The following is a 20,729-nucleotide window of genomic DNA, read 5'->3' on the forward strand; positions in this document are numbered from 1 at the left end:
CGATCTGTCCGGATCAGCTTCAAGTGTACTTTGTTGAAGTGCTTTTAGAGATTATTCCGCGACGCGGTCACAGTTTTGCCCGTGCAGGGTCGTGTTATATTGTTCGCCAGCTCCTGTACGCAAATCAAATTAAAGGAATAATCCAAATGTGAAAAGTCAAAACTCTAGAAAGAAAAAAAATATATAGTTGGTTTTTTTGGTGTTTTTTTTTTTTTTTTTAATGCGTAGAAATCGGACGATGATGGCTGAATTTATAAATCAAACCTGCAGCTCTTGCAAAAAAAAACAAAAAACAACAACAACCTTGCACTAATTGAAAAAACATCTCTTTTTTTTTTTTTTTTTTTTTTAATGACTTTCCTTCTTGTTTACTTGCAGGTGAAAGCCGGCGTTTCCCAGTGAATAGCATCCTCTGGCCCGGACAGCCTATGAGAGCCCGCTGCTCATTTAGAGGCTGGTAAGTTTCTGCGTTTAGAAAAAAAAACAACAACACCTAACGAGCCGCGCGATTTAAAAGGGGAGTCTTAAAGAAACCGAGATGAACGTACAAGCTCCGCGTGTCGGGCTGCGCACGTTCACTGCGATTAGCGACGGCTGCTGCAGTAGTGTGGGGAGAGGAGGGGGGAAGGAGTTGGGGTGGGGGGGGGGGGGAGAGGGGTGATGATGAGGAGGGTGAGCGTGTGATAAAGAGAAGAGAGAGACGAAGATCTGCCTTTTTTTTTTCATTTTTTTTTCTTTACCTTCCCCCCTCACACACACACACACACACACACACACACACACACACACACACACACACACACACACACACACACACACACTCTCTCTTCACAGTATGTGATCGACGGTCTGCTGCATTACTGTGCGATGCGATCTATGTGTCGTCCTCCCTCCCCCCCCCCCCCTCCCTCCCTCTCTCTCCGCTCTCTGGAAGCAGTAATCTCCTCTCGCCTCTCGCTGCCTGCCTCACACAAGCTCTCCTGCCCTGCCACAGCTCATCTCCCTCTCTCTCCCTCTCTCTCCCTCTCTCTCTCTGTCTCCCTCCCTCTCTCTCTCTCTCTCTCTCTCTCTCTCTCTCTCTCTCTCTCTCTCTCTCTCTCCTTTTTCCGGCTCTACTTTTCTCCCCAGCCAGGATGACATCCCCGAATTTGATGAACCAGCGAAGCTCTCGTTCCGGCTGGTGGCTTCCGAGGGAGACCCCACGTGAACGGGCTTGCTGGATGAGGAGGTGCCGCGTCTGAAAAACAGGAGCTCCGCGGAGAGAGAAAAAAACAACACAAAACCTGTCGGCTGTAGCGGGTCCTCTCAGTAAGTGCTGTACTATTTTTTGTTGTTGTTGTGACTTATTAAAAGATGCAGAAGGAGGCGAGTGTTGACGACTGAGCTGTGGGTTGGGAGGGGCGGGGGGTATAATAATAATAATAATAATAATAATAATAATAAAACAGAATCATCGCTGCCTGAACTGCTGCTGTGCTTTGTTATTGTTGGAGCTGTCACTTGATTGATTGATTGACTGGCACCAGGGGCACAGAGGATTTTTTTTTTCCCCGGAGCGAGCGGATAACGTCGGTCGGGCCGTGCAGCTGCAGCAGCTGTGTATCGTCCTGTCAGGGCTGAACACTCTTCTCGGTCACGACACTCTGTCTTTGTTCGCCCATCTCACTTCATCGCCCGAGCCCGCTGTAGCATACACTCGTACAGATGGATGGCCGTCACTCCCCCCCGCGGTGGCGTTTCCAACTCTCCGCTGTTTTATATATGCTTTTCTTTTTGTGTGTGTTTGTTTTTTTGTGTGTTTGTTTTTTTGCCAGATTAATCTATAGGAAGAAGTTTTGAGACGAAGTTCGTCTGGAATGCCGATCGTGCGTCTCTTTTAAGGATGCTGGAAGTAAATGTGGGGTCTGAGATTCGGTGCAGAAATTACAAAGTCGGTAGCGCAAAAAAAAAAAGAAGAAGAAGTCTTAACAAGTTGAAGGCTGTGGTTGGAGGAAAGTATCTCTATGGTAACAGCAGGTTTTGCTAAGGGTAGAGGAAGAGGTGAAGGGAGCTTCTTTTTGGCACCTATTCAGCTGCATCACAAATTACAGTACTGACGGGAGTTTTGTTTTCTTTAGGCCGGGCACCAAACAGAATATTAATGTTGAGGCAGTGTGGGGAGACACGTATAGATAGATAGTATATCATCATAAATACCACAGTACAGTATATGCACAGAGGAAGTATTATGTAAACAAACCGGATAATGTGGTCGATACTTAACGAGGAGTGGGCTTCTTTTTGTTGTTGTTGTTGTTGTTGTTGTTTTTAATCTGCTTGTTATATTTTGATGAAATTTGTTTTGCCGCATCTGTTGTCGTTTCTTCTGTCGTTACCTGTTTGCGGAGGCGACCCAAAGCGACGGTAGACGGCAAAGACACCTGTGCATGTTGAAAAAGAAACTCAGCAGAATAGAGGTAGAGTAGAGGAAGAGGAAGAGGAAGAGGAAGAGGAAGAGGGAGAGAGAAACAGGAAGAGATCCCTGCTGCTCCGTATCCTCGAGTGTCACTTTCCCCGAAAGGCTCCTTCACAAGCCCACACTTGATCCTCTTTGTCGTTTGGGTTTGTGATATAATGACGGGCTGGTTTTTGTTGTTGTTGTTTTTGTTTTGAACTGCTTTTCCAAGTGCTCCAGCCTACTTTCGTAAGTTTGTGATAATCATTCGAGTCGGACGCCACGAATGGATCGTACTCCGGTGCCAGAACCTTCGGGTGCCGGTCTGGTAATCATTGCTGTTCCCGGTGAGAAGAGCCGAAATGCCTTTTTGTTTTTTTGTTATGTGGGACAGCCGTGTCAGTGGAGAGTTCAGGGGAACCGAAAAAAAAAAAAAAAATGGCCGGCTAATTAGTGATTAAAGGCTAACTGTCGCTGTAGTTGATTGGGTTTACAGCCCTTTTTTTTATTGCAACGTGTTCCACTGGATACTTGAAATAATTCTCACATCGACAGCAAGTCGTTCCCGCAAGTGGCTGCTTGAGAACTGCGGGTTTAAAATGTAAATGGCTGCCGTTTATTTTTAACTGTTTCTAAGTGCTCATATAACAAAAAGTGCCTTTGCGAATTCCTTTGACTGTGTTGGTGAAGAGCTTTCATGCCGCAAGAATAAGAGTCTTCAGTGCCACTCGTCGTCAAGCAGTCGGTTAAAAATGTAACGTAAAAAATGTAAACTCTAATTTGTACTTCCGAGTACTCTTGAAAATATTTTCCGAAATAGTCTGGACGAGTTGTTTTAACCAGTCTAAATGCACAAGGCCTCCAAAATGTCAGAGAGTTTTCAGAGAGTGATGAGGACAATAAGGACAAAAACATCCAACCTGGAGCAAAAACAAGGACAACAGCTGTGTCTATATTCACATGAGTAGTCATGTGAACTGCCAAGACACCATAAATGGAGTTGGATAAGACACAATAAGGATCCCCCCCCCAAAAAAAAACAAAAAAAAAAAAAACATCAACGCACAAACCTACTGAATACAAGAAATGAACCGAAAGTGAACAAATACAAAGCGAAACCTAATACGGAAAATTACACCTGAAAACAAAAAGAACAACAACAACAAACAAACATCGTATGGCCTCGGTAATATCAGGCAGATTCTATGGTTAAAGTTGCATTTACAAATTGATGTTGGCTAAACTTCCCTTAATCTTCAAAACTGTCGATGTTAGCAGGAAACTCTGGAGCCCTGTTTAAAGCAGAGAAGTGCTGCGACGGCTGAAGCCCGAGGCTCTCAATCTTCCCTTTGCTCGGCCGTGGTACTGCTAATCTGTTGTTGTCATGACAATAGGCATAAAATGTCTGTTTAGTTTATGTGGAGAGCGCGTCGGTCCGGTAGATCAAACGGGCGGAGGGGAGGAGATGGACGAAGGACAGCGAGCTTGTTTTATTTTTTATATTTTTTTAGGGTTTTATTTGATTTATTTTTTTGTTGTTTTTGTTTTTTTAAAGAGAGGAATCTGTGCCACTACAGCGTTGCAACAGGTCCGTGATTCACCGCTGCCTACGGACCATACAGTAGCCCCGGCCCCTGGTCACCCAGACTGAATGTAGAGCAACACCATGACTGGGATGCAACCTCTTTGCACTCTCCTCCTCTTCAACAACTCTGAGTCACAGCTCAGCACACATTATTCAACCCACGAAGAAAAAAGAAGAAGAAGAAAAAAAAAACAACCCAGAAGATCTCCTCAACCAGAGCTGGAAGCCGATGTTCTCCTGTGAACGTTGCTGCTCTGATGTCGATGAGCGTTTGGTCCAATATTTCTGATCGCCGGCGCTTTTGATTATTATTACCTGCGAGAACTGTGCGATTGTTTTCTGGGAGAGCTGCTTGGTAAACACAGACGATGGTCAGGCGGCATCTCCTGTAGTTATAATGAGCTTTTAAAAGTATAGCTATTAGTAATTGCTTTCGGGGAGCTAATTATCGCAGAGGAGGAGCCCAGCTGCTGTTAGCTCGGCTCATTACGGGCAGTCAGCTAGCACTTGTGATGTGGTGTGTGTGTGTGTGTGTGTGTGTGTGTGTGTGTGTGTGTGTGTGTGTGTGTGTGTGTAGACAGCCAGATCCCAATCCCATCTGGCGCTTCGTTGCTGGGGGTGGCGCCGAGTTAACTTTACCGCTGGCTCACGCAGTGTTGTTGGTGTTCATTAGAGCGGGTGTCGGACTGACAACCAGCAGGACTCAGAAACCAAAAGGGCACATGAAGAAGTCTTCAGTGTCTCAAAACGGTTTTCATACACATGGAAATCTTTCGGGGATCACACCCGCACTGGTAAATTAGTTTTTGTTTGTTGTTGTTGTTTTTTTGCTGAGAAACCTCCATCGACACCTTGCACTGTTGGATTTTTTTGTTTTTGTTGCACTTTCATGCGTTAACTCTAAAGATAAAGATGATCCCCTCGGTGGTCGAGCTTTAGATTGAATCATTATGTTTTGACAAGCAGCAGTTATGAAGCCTCGAGTTCAGATTTTGGCCGACTTCGCTTGTTCGGGAGCGGTTTGGAGCAGGAAGTGACCGTATGTGAACGAGCTTTGGGGATCTGACTCGGTCTGATCGGAAACCGAGGACACGACGTCCCGCCCACCGACGGGCTGCACCGCAGGCCTGTCGATCAAGCAGACACGCCCCCTGAAAAACACGGCTTTCGGGGTTGTTGTTGTTGTTTTTTTCTTCAAATCCGTGGCGATATTGTTGTTTTTTTTTTTTAGATGGACGGCCAGAAAACGAATAAGAAGAAGTGAGTTTAGCTCGCAGAACTGAGAATTCGAAGAAGACGTAACGTGCGTACGGGCGGAGGATCAGCAGGTGCGCGACGAAGCTCACCTCGGCTGACGCTTTCGCTCACGCATGATCACTCATCTCGGGCCACCTGCTCCGGCGCCGTGCCGTGCCAGTGGAGCCGGTTCCAGGCAAGGTTGCGATGCAGCTTGAGGCGCCCGCGTGGCCTGCTGTGTCACTGAACACCCCCCTCCCCCCCCTCCTCCCAAAAAAATGTGCCTCTACGCGTAATGACTGAATCAGCCAGATTTCTGGTGCAAATATTAGTAGGCAACAGAGCCGCCGCTTGAGATTCACAGTGTCCATTGTTCATGTGCAAAATCTGCATAGTTTGTTTGTTGTTGTTGTTGTTGTTTTTTTTTTTACCGAGGATAATACGTGTCATCTTCTGGGCAGCGTGTCTTTGTCCTGGTAACTAATTGAGCACAAAGACTCAAAACAAATGACCGTATTTCTTATTTATATATTCTGTCGTGCAACAGTAAAAAAAACAAAAAAACAGAGTTGAGCATTTTATTTTTTTTTTCCTGGAGGGAGGAGTGGGAGGTGAGCTTTTAATAGACACTCTCCCTCCGTCGTTCATTCTTCCGCCTGCGACTTGATCACAAAAGCTTGCCAAATATATCCAGCGGTGGTAAAAAAAAAAAAAGAGGCTGTTGTGCTGAGCGTGAGCGGGCTATTTATAGTTCTCAGTTAAGCTAGAACACGGATAGCGTTATCGGGTCAGCACCATATGGATCCCCCGGTGGTTTACCAGCATAATAACTTCCGTCGTGAACAACATACAGCATACATCTGCGTAATCATGTCACTTTATAAACGAGAGTCCTGTGTGCTATGTGAATTTCTCAAGTGCTTGTTGGCATTACAGTTTTGTTTTTAAAAACGTGCTTAATCATTTAAATAGCTGCATATCCCTTGTTTACCGCTTCAACACAAAAACATTTATATAGGTGAATATTATAGTGCGCTTCTCTTGTGGGTATTAGAACAACATATGGCTGGTAAATTATTCCAGTTGACAGACTGAAAGTCATCCATACAGTACGAGTACAAAAGGTGAGTGTTTTACATAAGAGCGTTGAGTCAGCCCTTCACTTTTCAGGAGAGGCTTAGCAGGAAGACTGTTTATTGTCACGTTCCTCCTCCTATTCTCTATCGACCATCTCTCTTCGCTCTCTTCACTCTCCCACAGATTACTGACTGCATCCATCAACTCTCCAGATAAGACCGTCTCCCTCCGGGGAAACAAAAACAAAACAAAAAACCTCGTTCCCGCAAAAACCACCAAAAAAAAAAAAACCAGCCAGAAATTGCCGGACACATGTCACAGGTATTAATCTTCACATGGTAAGAGTTTGTTTTCTGGAGTGAGCAAAATCAGACATCTGTTTATCAGTTGAGCTGGTGTGTGTGTGTGTGTGTGTGTGTGTGTGTGTGTTGTGTTTTATGTTTTTTCCACATCACTCTCTTTGACTATTTTTGAAGATGAGGCTGTCCTTGAGGCTGTTTCTTTTTTTTTATGCGTATGAAACAATCTAACAAATGAAACAATCTTTAAAATATAAAAAAAAAGACAAATATAGCGATAAATAATAATGTACGCTGTAACTGGTGCATACAAAAAGATAAAATAATAAAAGGTTACATGATCTTTCCAATGAAATGGAAAACTTGTGAATAAGAGGGGTCAAAGTAGGATCATCTAAATAATGAAACACTTAAAAAGCTATCATTAATGCAACACATCAGTATGGTGGACATGGTTTGCCTTTTTACAGGCAGCATGCAATTCCCCTCCCATCATATGCTGTGTAACTCCTCGACCAATTTTCTCATTATTTTCACTTAAATTCCCTTCATGTTATTTTTTTTTTTTTTTTTTTTTTTTTTCCATCTGCTGTTATCTCGGGCAATGATTTAAAAAAAAAAAAAAAAAGACTTTAAACATCATTCATTTTGTTTAAAAGGCCAAATTAATTCATGTTTTTCTCCATCAACAACTTGTATCATTTGAAGTGAAAACGCTTTCATGTGTTAACTCTAAAGATAAAAATTATCTTTAGAGTTAAAGGGGGCGAGCGGTGGATCTGATTGGACACCCTGCGATACTACGTCCCGCCATAACCTGACTGCACCACAGGCCTGTCAATCAAATAGACTTGCACCCCCCCCCCAAAAAAAAAACACAGCTTTTCTAAGTTTATTACGTAATTAAGGACGGAATAATTTTTAGATGGAGCACCAGAAAACTAATAAGAAGGAGCGACTTTAGCCAACAACACAGAGAATTTATTTACGTTGTATTTAATGAGAGAAGTTGAATGGGAGTCTATGGAGCCAACCTCTAGTGGCAATCGAGGGTATTACAGTCACTGCAGCATCGGCTTCATTTTTCAGACCCAGAAGCTACAGTACGTCCCCCTTTTATACAGTTTATGTGTATTAACCTATTTACTTTGAAATCTTAACAAAACACAGAAAGTCAAATTTAGCATGTAGTTAAATGCATTCCACCAATCAGCTTTGCAGTACTGTGTAAAATAAGTTGTGGAACAAAAGAGTGCTCCACTCAGGAAAGTGTGGACCTGACCAGCATAGCTGAACCACTTCACCGCCTCCATCCCACTACAGACATACATTATAGTCTTAACAAGAACAACCCTTGCTGACTTATTGTCATAATATGACTGGGCAATGACGTCCGTGTGATTTCCAAACTGATGTCTTGGTGTGATATGAAATGATCCAGTCCACGGCAATAACACCTCCGCATGCCTGCGCAAGAAGGATGACGATAGGAAATCTACAAGAACCCAATGAGTTAATAAGTACAGTATGTTTACTTCCATAATTTCTTATGACACGACAACATTTTATGATTCTGTGTGTCTCTTTTTAAAAATGTTGTAGAATCTCTGCTGATTATTTGCAGTAAAACTGGATTCCAGTACAATGTTGACCCTTTGGTTTTTCTGGCTCCAGCCCCACGTTGTGGTGTTGTGGTGCGGTGTTGTTGTGGTGCTGTGGTGTTGTGGTGTTGTGGTGCTGTGGTGTTGTGGTGCAGTGGTGTTGTGGTGCAGTGGTGTGTTGTGGTGTCGTGGTGTCGTGGTGTGGTGCGGTGGTGTGTTGTGGTGTGGTGTTGTGGTACAGTGGTGTCATGGTGGTGTGGTGTGTTGAGGTGTGGTGTTGTGGTACAGTGGTGGTGTGGTGTGGTGGTGTCATGGTGTGGTGGTACAGTGGTGTGTTGTGTTGTGGTGTGATGCAGTGGTGTCATGGTGTGGTGGTGTTGTGGTGCAGTAGTCTCTTGTGGTCTGGTGCAGTGGTGTTGTGGTGTCGTGGTGCAGTGGTGTGTTGTGGTGCAGTGGTGTGTTGTGGTGTTGTGGTGCAGTGGTGTGTTGTGGTGCAGTGGTGTGTTGTGGTGCTGTGGTGCAGTGGTGTTGTGGTGTTGTGGTGTTGTGGTGCAGTGGTGTGTTGTGGTGCAGTGGTGTGTCGTGGTGTGTCGTGGTGTTGTGGTGCAGTGGTGTGTCGTGGTGTTGTGGTGCAGTGGTGTGTCGTGGTGCTGTGGTGCAGTGGTGTGTTGTGGTGTGTTGTTGTGGTGTTTGTGTTTTGGCGATCATGTGTTTATATCCTGACTGTGTTCTCGTGCTGAGACTATCTGTGCCCGATGCTGCCAGCTGCCGTCCCCCAGTGCTCCTAAAGCCCTTTATTGCTGTAATGGACAAATCTAATTGTACCATCAATCACTACCAAATGACATGTGCCACCCAACAAATGCAAGACCTGGTGACTTGCATGGATGCACGCACACAGACAGACAGACAGACAGACAAACAGACTCACACTCACGCTACAAGTGTGTTGTTACTAAGAAGACATCCCACCCTGTAAGAGTTAGACGTAAAATTTGTTTTCGAAAAAATGTCAAAAGAAAGGTTTGGCCCATGCTACGTGTTTTTTTTTTTTCTTCCTTTTCTTTCCAGGTTGAGCAAGAGATCTCACTTGTCCAGAGGAAGATGTCTGACCTGGAGTCAGTGCTCCAGCAGAAGGACATCGAGTTGAAGGCCTCAGAGACTCAGAGGACGATCCTGGAGCAGGACCTGGCGACTTACATCACAGAATGCAGTGTGAGTGGCTCCGTAGCCACTTCAGTGGACACTGTGTGTGTGTGTGTGTGTGTGTGTGTGTGTGTGTGTGTGTGTGTGTGTGTGTGTGTGTGTGTGTGTGTGTGTGTGTGTGTGTGTGTGTGTGTACATGCATACTAGGATTTGTCTGCTGTGGGTGCGCTGGATTTGAAGGATTTAGTTGAATTAACCAGCCTTTAAAATGCTCATAAAGTAGCACCGAAAACACAAAAACTTTACGTAATAACCATTTATTGCAAAGCTTTTGTAATTATTCTACAAAACTGTCGACTGAGCGAACTTGTGTTTGTGTCGGTTTCAGAGTCTAAAGCGCAGTTTGGAACAGGCTCGAATGGAGGTGACACAGGAAGACGACAAAGCTCTGCAGCTCCTCCACGACATCCGGGAGCAGAGCAACAAACTGCAAGAGATCAAAGAGCAGGTAGGACCGCGTCTTCGATATCTATTCGATTTACCCCCGATCTCCTGGGATTAAAACTAAATCGCTCTCGAGGAAATAAGGGAGCTCGGCGATTATCTATCTGAAGCTGCAATCGTTTCACATTTCAACCAAACTTCTGTCCATTTGAGTGAATTCTTGACACCTTGTTATGCACCACATGAAAAAAAAAAAAAAAAAAAATATATATATATATATATATACAGTATATATATTTTAGTGGCAGATTTTTTTTTTTTTTTTTTTTTTTTGCAGTGAAAGGGAGAACTGCGATGCGTAAACCAGAAACGTCACGGGAGAAGCAGATTAAGAGTATTTCATAACAGCAGTCAGATGGAGCAGGTCGAGTCACCGAGGCTGACTGTGTGGGTTGTGAGTGTTAATTAGACAGGCAGATGATGCTGGAGCCCCCCCACCACACTCTGTAGGGGTGCAGTCAGCTAAATATGAAACAGCTACAGCATGTGCAGAAAGGCCTCGTGATGCAGGACCCTCTTTGTTATTTATGTCTTACAATTATTATTGTTGTCACCTTTTTTTGAGGGGGAGGGATTGTAAACAGCAAAGTCACTACATGAGTGACCGAATCGCTGAAGTTAGACCATCCGAATCCTGCGACTTCCTGTTTCCCTTTCAGATTAAAAGCCCCTCCGGTGTTCCAAACATGTTTCCAGCTGTATGCCAGGTTTTGAATTAGTTTAGTTCATCCTTGAACATCTCTACAAATAAACGATACAAACAGGGTTCCCGCTGGTCAGAGAATTTTAAAAACTCTTTCCCGGACCGAGAAACTCTGGGAATTTGATCATTTCTTCGGGCTAAATCATGGAATATCTGGGAATTTTGTTGGCATGTTTAAATTTTAGTTGCCATTTATCAAAATGTAATATCTTCCATGTGTCTAGCTGTAACGCGAGTTCGCTAGTTATTTTTAATGTGCACGTTTTTCTGCACATTACTGAAAACGTAGCTTATTAGCTTGGGAGCTAGTTACCTTTTAATATTAGATCAATTCTTTGCCTCTTCAACCGGTATTTAGACATGCCAGCTGTTTTTTTTTCTCTTCACGATGGCTCTTGGACATTTGACTTAGAGTGGGAACTCTGATCTTCACATGGCTAACATTATGTTAAAAAAATAATATATATATATATATATTATTGGACTATAGATGTAGCTGTCCTGGATTTATTGGACTATCGCTAACGTTTAAATCAACGCAGACTGTTTCAGACTCTCAGTTCTTTTATCTATAAATATTTTCTCCATTAATGTATCAGCAAATTTACTAGATTGTATCTATATGTACGTTGCAGTTTATCCCTATTAATCACCACATTTATGTCAGAGAATTTACCTTTTGAATGAGAGAGGGAACCCTGTAAAGAAATGCAGATCCTGCACAGTTTTCTTTTGTTATTGTTTGCACCTTCTCTGTGAAGATATTCAGTGTTTGAAGACTCCAGGGAGAAAAAAAAAAAAAAAAAAAATCACTTCACAACAAAGGAAAAAAATACATTCATGTGTTTGGTTTATTTGCAAGAAAAAGCAAAACACCACATTTCTAGTTTGTTTAGTCAAGTCTGATGGTGCAATCTGTAGTTTCTCCATGTAAAGTGCAGCTCGGTGGGAATCTCTGTGGAATCAGGAGCGCCGTTAAAGAGACAAGAGCAGTTTTACTGTACAAACAGCCCTTAATTACCAAAATCCAAAAGTGATGAGTGTGTGGCATGTCATGTACGAGTGTCTGTGTGAGCTCATGCATTTTTTTGCATGCGTGGCGGCGCACTCACGACAGAGCGTTTGCCAGCTGCGAGAATTAAGCCGTTACAAAACTGACAGTTTAGGACAACAGATGCGGCGCGTGACGAATCGTCTTCCTGGCATTATGCGGCAGGTATTTTTTTTTTTTTTTTTCCCCTTCTTAAAAGGTAATAGAAAGAAGAAAAAAGAAAAAGCAACCCTGTTTTTTTTGGTGGTTTTTTTTCCCTCAGCCTACACTAGTGCTGGTTACCAAGCACTGAATACATCGTGCAAGGGTTGCCATGGCGACCAAAGCCATATACCTACGAGTGGAGTGAGCACTGATGCAGTGGGCAGGCTGTCGTGATGAGGTGCCGGGGCCTCGGCTCGCTCTTGTTTCGCAAAGAGAATTTTTCTGACCATCACTTCGTACACAGTAAAGATGCGTCTTAGAGGATTACATCGTATCCCCTTAATGTTAGGATTTGAAATCTGCTTTTATTATTACGTGCATACGCTTACCCTTTGGAGGTAGAACATGCCAACGCTGAATAACTCGTTGTAGTTCAGAATTTACATTTACACCTCATGTTATATACTGTAGTAGGAAAAGGGGTTCCTGCAGTTCGGTTCCCTGTCGTACAGTTTATAAGTACATTTACCCGTCTGTCATCATTATTATGCTGATGATGTCCAGCTTTATGTCTCTGGGGAACTTTCATGAGACAGAAATCTGTGACTTTCGACTGTTGAATCACAACAAAACCAAACTTCTCATGTTTGGCTCCAATCTGATAAGGTCTCCTGTCTTTAAACTGGCAGATGGCTTCCAGAAACCTCGGGGCCTTCTTTAATCTTTGATATTTCTATCCTGGTCCACACCTTATGGAAGAATTTGTCTGTGGGGCTCGGACAGAAAACTCGTGTTTTAAATCTGATTTCATGACTTAGCTAAAGACATTTTATTGGCGCTTCCTTGCCCCAATTTGTTCCCCTTTGTTTTTCATTCTGTTTAATAATTTGTATTTTTGCTTTTGTTTTTGATTGAATTATGTCTTCATTTGCTTTTATCATTGCGTGTTTTCTGTTGCGCCTCACGACGCACTTTATAACCCTGTTTTTGAAAAGTGCGATATAAGAAAGGGTTTACTAAAAGGCCGCCATCTTGGCTGCAACCCGCTGACTGCTTTCTCCGAGGACGGTGGTCTTTCATTGCAGTGACTCATACATAAGGGTCCATACTTACATACGGTCTCCTCTCAAAGGCATTCATGGCACACACAGAAAGTGATGGAAAATATATGCTGGAAAAATGACAAAACAAGTTTGACACGACTGTCAAATCCCTGCGTGAAGTGAGTAGAGTTATCACATTGTCTGCTCTGGATGCAGACCGGTATCACCATCCGCCTTGTCTCTTGTTTGAAGCGTGGGGGATCCCTCAGGAGGAGGAGAACAAAACAAAACAAAACAAAAAAGGGTGTTTGGGTGTGAATATCTTCTTTTTTTTTTTTTTTTTTTGCGAGCAACACTGCAAAGCTAATATTAATTTTAGCACGTGTCTTTGTAGAGCTACGCCCAACAAAGCTGAGTGTGCATTTTTGTATTCACTGTCGACAAGTGGCATGCAGTGATACAAAAGCAACTGTTGGGAATTTTCCAAGCTCGATCAGCGTCTTCCGTCCCCGGGCCTTTCAAAATATACACCCGTGTTAGTAGGATGTCTTTAAATGCAAAATGTGAGTATGAATATTCAACCGAGCGCCTCGTAGCCGGACGTGTGAGAGCTTCTTTTTCATGGTTTCTCCTTAAAAGAAAAACCTTTTAATGGATAAATCGTAACGAAACACCCCCTCCCCCCCAAAAATTAAAAAAATAAAAACCCGCGCAGTCCGCATATCTTCAAATTTTTCCAAGGATAGTTTGCTGCTCGTGCGTCTCCGTGTTCCCGGCGGCGCCTCCCGGCAGGGTGTTTACGCCGGCTACATCTTGAAAAGCATCTGTCGCCCACGCGCCGTCACGTGACCGCAGTGTTTATCGTTTTCACGCAGGAGTGTCGGATCAGCAGGCAGTGGAGATATTGGGGAGGGCGTGGGGTGGGGTGGGGAGGGTGAGACTAATTTTTGCAGAGGAAATTAAAGACTCTGTACCAAAGCCAGTAAAAATATTCAATATACAGTAAAAGAAGCTGCAAACGTATGGAAAAGAGGCCGTTTGGAAGTAAAGGAGCAAAGAGGAAACATTTATTGCGCAATGCGAGGGGTTTAGTTGACAGTTAATTCGCGGATTAGCAGGAAAAAAAAAAAAACCTTTGGGAGGAATCGGTTTCGTGCTAACTTTTATTATTATTATTGGTTGATAGCTTTGAGGGTGACGGTCAGACTTTGCACTGGATTATCTGTCGTTTCTGGTCTCGTATGTGTTTTGTTTTTTTCCCCCGACACAAGTATGACGATCCCCAATTCCTGTTTTCTAACACCGGTGGGTGTAAGTGGGTTTTCTGTAATAAAACTGCGATTGAGCGCTCCGCTGGCCCCGAACTGTTTACATCACATCGGAAGTCACACATCTTTGATTTCCTTAAACCGAGTCGCCGTTTATGTTTAAGAACTGCCTGGATTTTCTTCTTTTATTGACGGATAAAAGGCGGTTCCCCGGGGAGATCCAGTGAATCCCCACCGATGGGAACCGTCAACCTGCTCGGACGATCGGAGGGGAAGTCGCACAGGTTTCTATTATTCTGTGCAAAGACACCATACTGGTGGTTTTTTTTGTTGTTGTTGTTGTTGTTTTTTTTATCTGACCCTCACCGGTCCTACATACAGTACATGCGAACGGTTAGGCACACGGCCTCTTCACTCAGAGATCAGTGGTTACGTACGTAACCTCCCTGTCGTGCGTCGCCGAAGCTCTTTAAAAACAACAACAAAAAACAACGAAAGAAGATAGACGCGTTGGTTACCCGGAGAGAGAGAGAGCACATTAATCAACGTTTCAGTTTCCTCATCACCACAAATGTGCCGGAGTAAGCCGGAGCTAATTTTCCTCCCGTGGTCCCTGGGCAGGTTTTCACCATGTCTGATGCCGTCCGCTTCACTTGCTCTAATCTGTGTCTCCCTGGATTGCAACACGATGCTACTTTTTTTTATTAGACTGACAGGCGGGCTGATGTGCCTTGTAAGCAGATGAGGTGGTTGAAATTAAATCTGTTTGGCCGTGACTGATTACTGTTTAACAGACACGTGCGAGCGACGTCGGGCCCGATCAACTTTTTTTTTTGTTCCTCTCCGCGCTCCCTCTTTCTCTGCGCGTATCGACGTTTACGCATCGACGTTTACGCATCGACCCTTTGTTTACCTTCGCTCTACGTTGGGGGGGGAGGAGAGGGGGATTTAATGCGCTTGAGTTTTTTTTGTTTTTTTTTTTTTTTAGCGCGTGCTAATGTGAAAATACATTTCCCGTGATGAATAATGCAGCTGTCTCCAACAAGAACGTTTTTTTCTTCAAGTTTAAGTCAGACAACACGGCCGCTTGCAGGGCTGTTTTCCCACTTTAGAGATGCAATAATTGCTCCGGCAAGCTTTCTCCAAATTTTGCTTCGCTGGTTTCGGGACGCCTTTGACGGATGCAAAACAAATACGGTCAAGTTACCTGGATACGAATACAAACTCTTTTTTTTTTTTTTTTTTTCCCCGCAGACGCGTGCGCTCTTTGAATTATTGTTATTGTTCCGATGTTTGAATGCCTCTGTGCAGGAATATCATGCTCAGCTGGAGGAGATGCGCGTTTCCATCAGACAGCTGGAGGAGGACCTGTCCGCCGCCCGTCGCCGTAGCGACCTGTACGAATCGGAGCTGAAAGACTCTCGACAGGCCAGCGAGGAGCTTAAGAGGAAGGCTGCGGACTACCAGCACAGGATGCAGAAGGTTCACACTGTAACTAAAGCTGCTCGTGATTCAAAAGTCTTCGGACACATTTTTTTTTTTTTTTTTCAACACATATTGTACATATTCTCTACTGCAGTTGTGCCCTCAATGTAGCGTTTTAACACGATGTTATCAAGATAATGTAAACTTGAAGTCACTGTAAGGTGTTTTTTTTTTTTTTTTTTTCCTTGAGTTACAAAAGGCAGCATTTGGCACGATCACTTCTGGAAGGGAGATCACTGTGTTTTCCCGAAATCTTTGCAGGCCAAAGAGCAAAGCAAAGCAGAAGCGGAGGAGATGGTGACCAAGTTGGAGAAGGTAGTTTATGAAGTTATTTCCGTTGCAATAACATTGTGTGATCGGTGAGGTTGAAAAAATATTTTCCAGATGAGGACATTTTCCATAAAGGATGATAATCTTTTACATATGCATATTTGTCTTTTTTTTTTTTTTTTTAGACCAACACTGAGCAGCAGTCCAAGATCCAGGAACTTCAAGAGAAGCTCGCCAAGGTAGAATATATGCGCTTTGGATGCTTTATGAATAATTTATATGATCTTGTGCTTCCGACTGCAAGAGATGTTACATCGTTTTACACTTTCAGATGAGTGTATAAACTCCTTCTTTACCTTCTCTGACCTCCCCTCCCCCCTTTTTATTTATTTATTTTATTTTTTATTTTTTTTTCTCTCTCTCCGTCTCTCTCTCAAACTGTGGTTTTGTCAGTCAGATTTAATCTGTGGCCGGAGAATAATGAAGCCGGAGTTACTGCTTAATTATCGGCAATCAAACAGTTTGGCCTCATTAGTAAAGATAATTTCGTCCTTAATTGTCTTTTCCCTGCGAATGAACATTTAAGAAGTGCCATGGTTTTTTTTTTTTTTTTTTTTTTTGGCCACGAGTACCCGAGGCAGCGGTGGTGATATTCAAGGCTGACTGAGCCCAAATTTAGGAGAAGACTCAGTGAAATAATCAGTATGAAGTAGGTAGTTTGGTTTGATATTAGCCAAATACAGTAGTTTGCTTACCTGTAGCAACAGAAGCTAACAAAAGGATGACAGTTATTCCTCACATGTGCACACATCACAATATGTATGTAATACTAAGAAGATAATACATTTATAGACATTATACTGCACAAGTGGTTTATTTGATCATTCAATTATTGTTATTATACACATTTATTATACTGGTTCCTGTTCATATGATTTTTGCTTTGACCCACGTGAGTAATTAAACATGAGATTTTGGAAATTAGGGATGTATTATTTTATTTTTGTTTGTACTGATTTAACCTCTAGGCAATAAGGGCCAGTTCGGAGGCCACAGACCACCTTCAGGGTATGAAAGTGGCCAAAGAGCGCATGGAGCGGGATCTGGAGCGGCTACAGCACAAGGAGGACTCCAGCGACAGCCTGCGCCGACGCCTCCGCGAGACCGAGGTACGGCCGCCGCACGGGATTACATCTGTTGCTTTGCAACATCGCAAACTTCCCTCGTCGGGTAAACAAATCTGGCTCCGGAAAGCACAGTATGTTCTGTCGTAAACGTGGTTTTGCGTCTCGTGAGGACACATTAACACGTCGAGACAGACCCCGGTGATCACGTGACGTTTGTGTCTCCTGGTATGCGGATCCGTCTCACATCAGAATTGTTTATGGGCTGTTCCTCCGCCCCAACAATCACAGTGAATTAAGTATATATATATATATATATATATTTTATAAATAAGGCCCAAACATATGTTCTATTTACTGTGAAGTGTCAAATCTGTGGCCGTGTAAACACAGAGGCAGTTATGATGACTGCTGTTACGAAGCTAATTACGCTGCATGTTACGTTTCTACTAATTGATTCTCTTGAGGCTCGGAGCTCCTGCGTCTCCTTTAACACTGACAAACTGTTTCTGTACACAGTTTTTATTTTTTTACAGGCCAATTTTAGAGCGGAAATTATGAATGCCTTCACATCTAAATTGAACTCAAACGAAAAAAAAAAAGAAAAGAAGCTTTTAAAAACCTTTTATTTAACTGAACCTCCGTAATTTGCCGCTCTCATTTGGCTCCGGTGTTTTGGTTTGCATCACTTCCTGCATCACATAAAAGGACATTTTAAGTAGTTCAAGCTTCTGCAATATGCAAGACAATATGCAATAGGACATTTCATGTATCTGAATTTTGACTTTTGAGAAAACTAATTAGTCCTTCAAATATAATATAATATATGAAGATCTCATATAAACAAACAAGGAACTTCCTGCTCATCACAATGCAGGCAAGCAGATACCAGCAGGAATTCTGCCACACATATGTATGTATGTATATATATACGTATATATATATTTATATTTGTATATATATATAATATATTTGCTTGTGCAGTGTCACTAGTTAAATATAGAATCTACTTTATTTTCTGAGGTTGTTTTGAGTTCTTCTAAAGCAGAAATTCACATCAAGCACTAGACATGTAAATTTGGTTATGGCTTAGTTAAAGGAAGGAAAAATATGCACAGGGTCAAATTCACACGCAGCTCCAAAGACCTCTCTCACACACACACACACACACACACACACACACACACACACACACACACACACACACACACACACACACACACACACACACACACACACACACACACACACACACACACACACACAAATGCAAATGCAAATGCTTAAAAAGTCATTTTTACCTTGAAGTGGAAGTTTTAAACGCTAATTACCGTTCCTGCAGTCACGATTGTCCAAATAGCAAAAAGCGCTACTTTGGACTGTTTTTTTTTTGTTTTGTTTTTTTAAATTGATGCTGCATTTTTAAACCTTAAAGAAACACTCAGTCATTTTTTTGTGTTTTTTTTTTTTTTTTTTTTTTGCGCGTAACTTTTCTTCGTCGTCTGCAGGACGGCAGGAAGACTCTGGAGAACCAGGTGAAGAGGTTGGAGATCGTCGAGCGCCGCGAGACCAAACTGAAGGATGAGATCCAGAGCAAGGCCCAGCAGATTCAGCAGATGGCCGATAAGATTCTGGTAAACCCACCTTTCATCCCTCCTGTGCGCAGCTAAAATAATCACAGGAGGTGTGAGATAAACATAGCTCATTGTCATCACTGCAGAGGAAGTGCAATTTTACATAATAACTCCTTAAAAAAAGAAAAATCTCAGGTTTATCATTGGCTCTCCTTGTAATATCTTATTTTTATTATGCACCGAGGTGCCACATATAATAGTAATTTTATGTAATATTGCCCTAGTTAAAAAAAAAAAAAACACACAGCCATGATACGACCACGCAAGTACTTTCAATAGACTTTGTTTTCAGAGCAGCGCCTGTCACACTTAGTAATACGCAGGTGTCGTAACGACGGCTCGGTTCCATTAAGTGTCCCAGCGGAGCCCTGGCGGTGAACCGGCATGCAACAAAAGCAGGACCTACGCTAAGTGGAACGCAGCCACGTGGTTTTCTCCCACCGGTGACGAGTCAAAACGTCTGCTTTGTTAAATGTCTTGTTGGTTTCCTTCATCCGCGTGGGTGTAAAGCAAAACTGGGTTTGATTGACATCTCGTTCTCGCTCGGCTGCTGGTTTTAGTTTGCAGATTTCGGTCTCATCACTTGAATATCCAACACACCAACCAGCAGCTTCAACCCGATCAATAAGTCTCAGTTGGTAAACAAGCGTGTGGGCGTGCACGGGAGAAAGTAGAAGTTTTTTTTATGCGGTTTTACAGAAGTTTTTTGTGTCTCGTGCAAATCTGAGGAGAGAAACTTTTTTGTTGGATTTAAGAGAACTAAAAAGAATCGGCCTTTTTTTTTTTGCAGCGTTGCGAGTTAGATCCACTTCTGCTTTTTCCTCTACAAGTTCAAATGTGTGCTGTGAATAAAGCCGATGAAGAGTGCCCCCCCCCCCAAAAAAAGGAAAGTGGTAGGTTTGAAGTCATAGATATGAATCTGTGGATGTTAACTGGTCTGTGACCCACATTTCCAAATTGTTCAAAATTTGAGCCATTCAAATTTATTTTCAATAAAAAGAGTGCCGTAATGAACAATGCTAACCTGAACAAGAAAGTGCAACCTTAGTAAATAAAAGGTAAATACGCTTTTCAAATAAATGTAAACTCGGGTTTCTCATTAAGTTTCAGGAATCTAAATTTAACTGAATAAGCTATAAAGGCGGACTAATCTTGAATTAAATATAAAGCCAGACTTACTGTATCTAATCCTAAACCTGTTAACAGACGCTGGTTTGACAGATAACTGTTGATATGATGATGCCAGTAATGGTTGTTGCTATCATGATATGTCTGCCGGCAAACAGCTAATGGCATGCTGCATCATGTGGACTGTACGTCCTTCAAAATAAAAGCAGAGCAGCAGAAAGTCGGTGGACTTCAAAATAAAAGCTTGACTTTTTTTTTTCTTCTTTCAGGCACTTATTTACAACCATCCAAAAACGCCTCCGTGACCCACTTTCTGTTTCTGACCCACCAGTTGACAACCACTAATTATATTTTGTTATTGTGTTACATGTACTCGCTTACTTATTACAGCACATTTGTCGTAACAAAGACAAGAGACTGGTATTTATTTCAAATATCTTGTACATGGGTTGTTTTAGGTGATTGCATCTCTTACAGACTGCGTCACAATCAAAATACCTTCACAGCTGAGCCAAATAAACAGACATTATAAATATATTTCAAATCACGATGAGGCACATCGTCATTAGGAACCGTCACAGATTGTTATCAGGTGTTATTGATTCCTCTGATCACAAATGTACATTACGAGCTGCTTTTTGTGATAACATACTTTACACATTACCTTCTGTCAAAAATGGAAGTGTGTTCGGCTACTTGCAGCCTCTGTGATCGTGTTGACATGCAGGTTGTAACCTCTTTGCGTCCTTGCGTAGGCGCTGGAGGAGAATCTGCGAGAGACCCATGCCACAGCCCAGCGGCTGGAGACTCATCTGAAACAGAAGGAAAAGCTCTACGAAGACAAGATTAAGGTCCGGTCTCCGAATACATATACACAATCTTAGTTGCTATTTAAAAAAAAAAAACCCACAGTACATCCTACTGAACCTGCAGGAAGTGCTGTGTGCTGTTTGGACCTGTGGGAGTCCTCTCTGCAGGGGGCATCTACAGTATGTCA

At 42.7% G+C, this 20,729-nt stretch overlaps 1 protein-coding gene across 21 annotated transcripts in view; it reads left to right on the forward strand.

Moving 5' to 3' along the window:
- Positions 1-810: 810 nt before the first annotated feature.
- LOC138622648 (citron Rho-interacting kinase) overlaps positions 811-20,729 on the forward strand; it is a 46,164-nt gene continuing 26,245 nt past the window's right edge. For 4 of the 21 annotated variants that reach the window (XM_069701560.1, XM_069701567.1, XM_069701569.1 and 1 more), the window contains exons 1-10: positions 812-1,308; positions 6,516-6,653; positions 9,304-9,447; positions 9,767-9,886; positions 15,403-15,582; positions 15,838-15,891; positions 16,032-16,085; positions 16,875-17,015; positions 18,479-18,604; positions 20,488-20,583. In XM_069701560.1, coding sequence (XP_069557661.1) covers positions 6,645-6,653; positions 9,304-9,447; positions 9,767-9,886; positions 15,403-15,582; positions 15,838-15,891; positions 16,032-16,085; positions 16,875-17,015; positions 18,479-18,604; positions 20,488-20,583 — 924 coding nt within the window. In that variant the 5' untranslated portion in view covers positions 812-1,308; positions 6,516-6,644. Of the gene's footprint in view, positions 1,309-2,690; positions 2,782-6,515; positions 6,671-9,303; positions 9,448-9,766; positions 9,887-15,402; positions 15,583-15,837; positions 15,892-16,031; positions 16,086-16,309; positions 16,556-16,874; positions 17,016-18,478; positions 18,605-20,487; positions 20,584-20,729 lie in introns of those variants that run through there. The other 17 variants (XM_069701563.1, XM_069701580.1, XM_069701571.1 and 14 more) reach the window with 12 other exon arrangements.

The sequence above is a fragment of the Brachyistius frenatus genome, unplaced genomic scaffold (assembly GCF_029030835.1).
Source record: "Brachyistius frenatus isolate BFR_SWC_R1_liver_20210118 unplaced genomic scaffold, ASM2903083v1 Contig_37, whole genome shotgun sequence".
NCBI lineage: Eukaryota > Metazoa > Chordata > Actinopteri > Embiotocidae > Brachyistius > Brachyistius frenatus.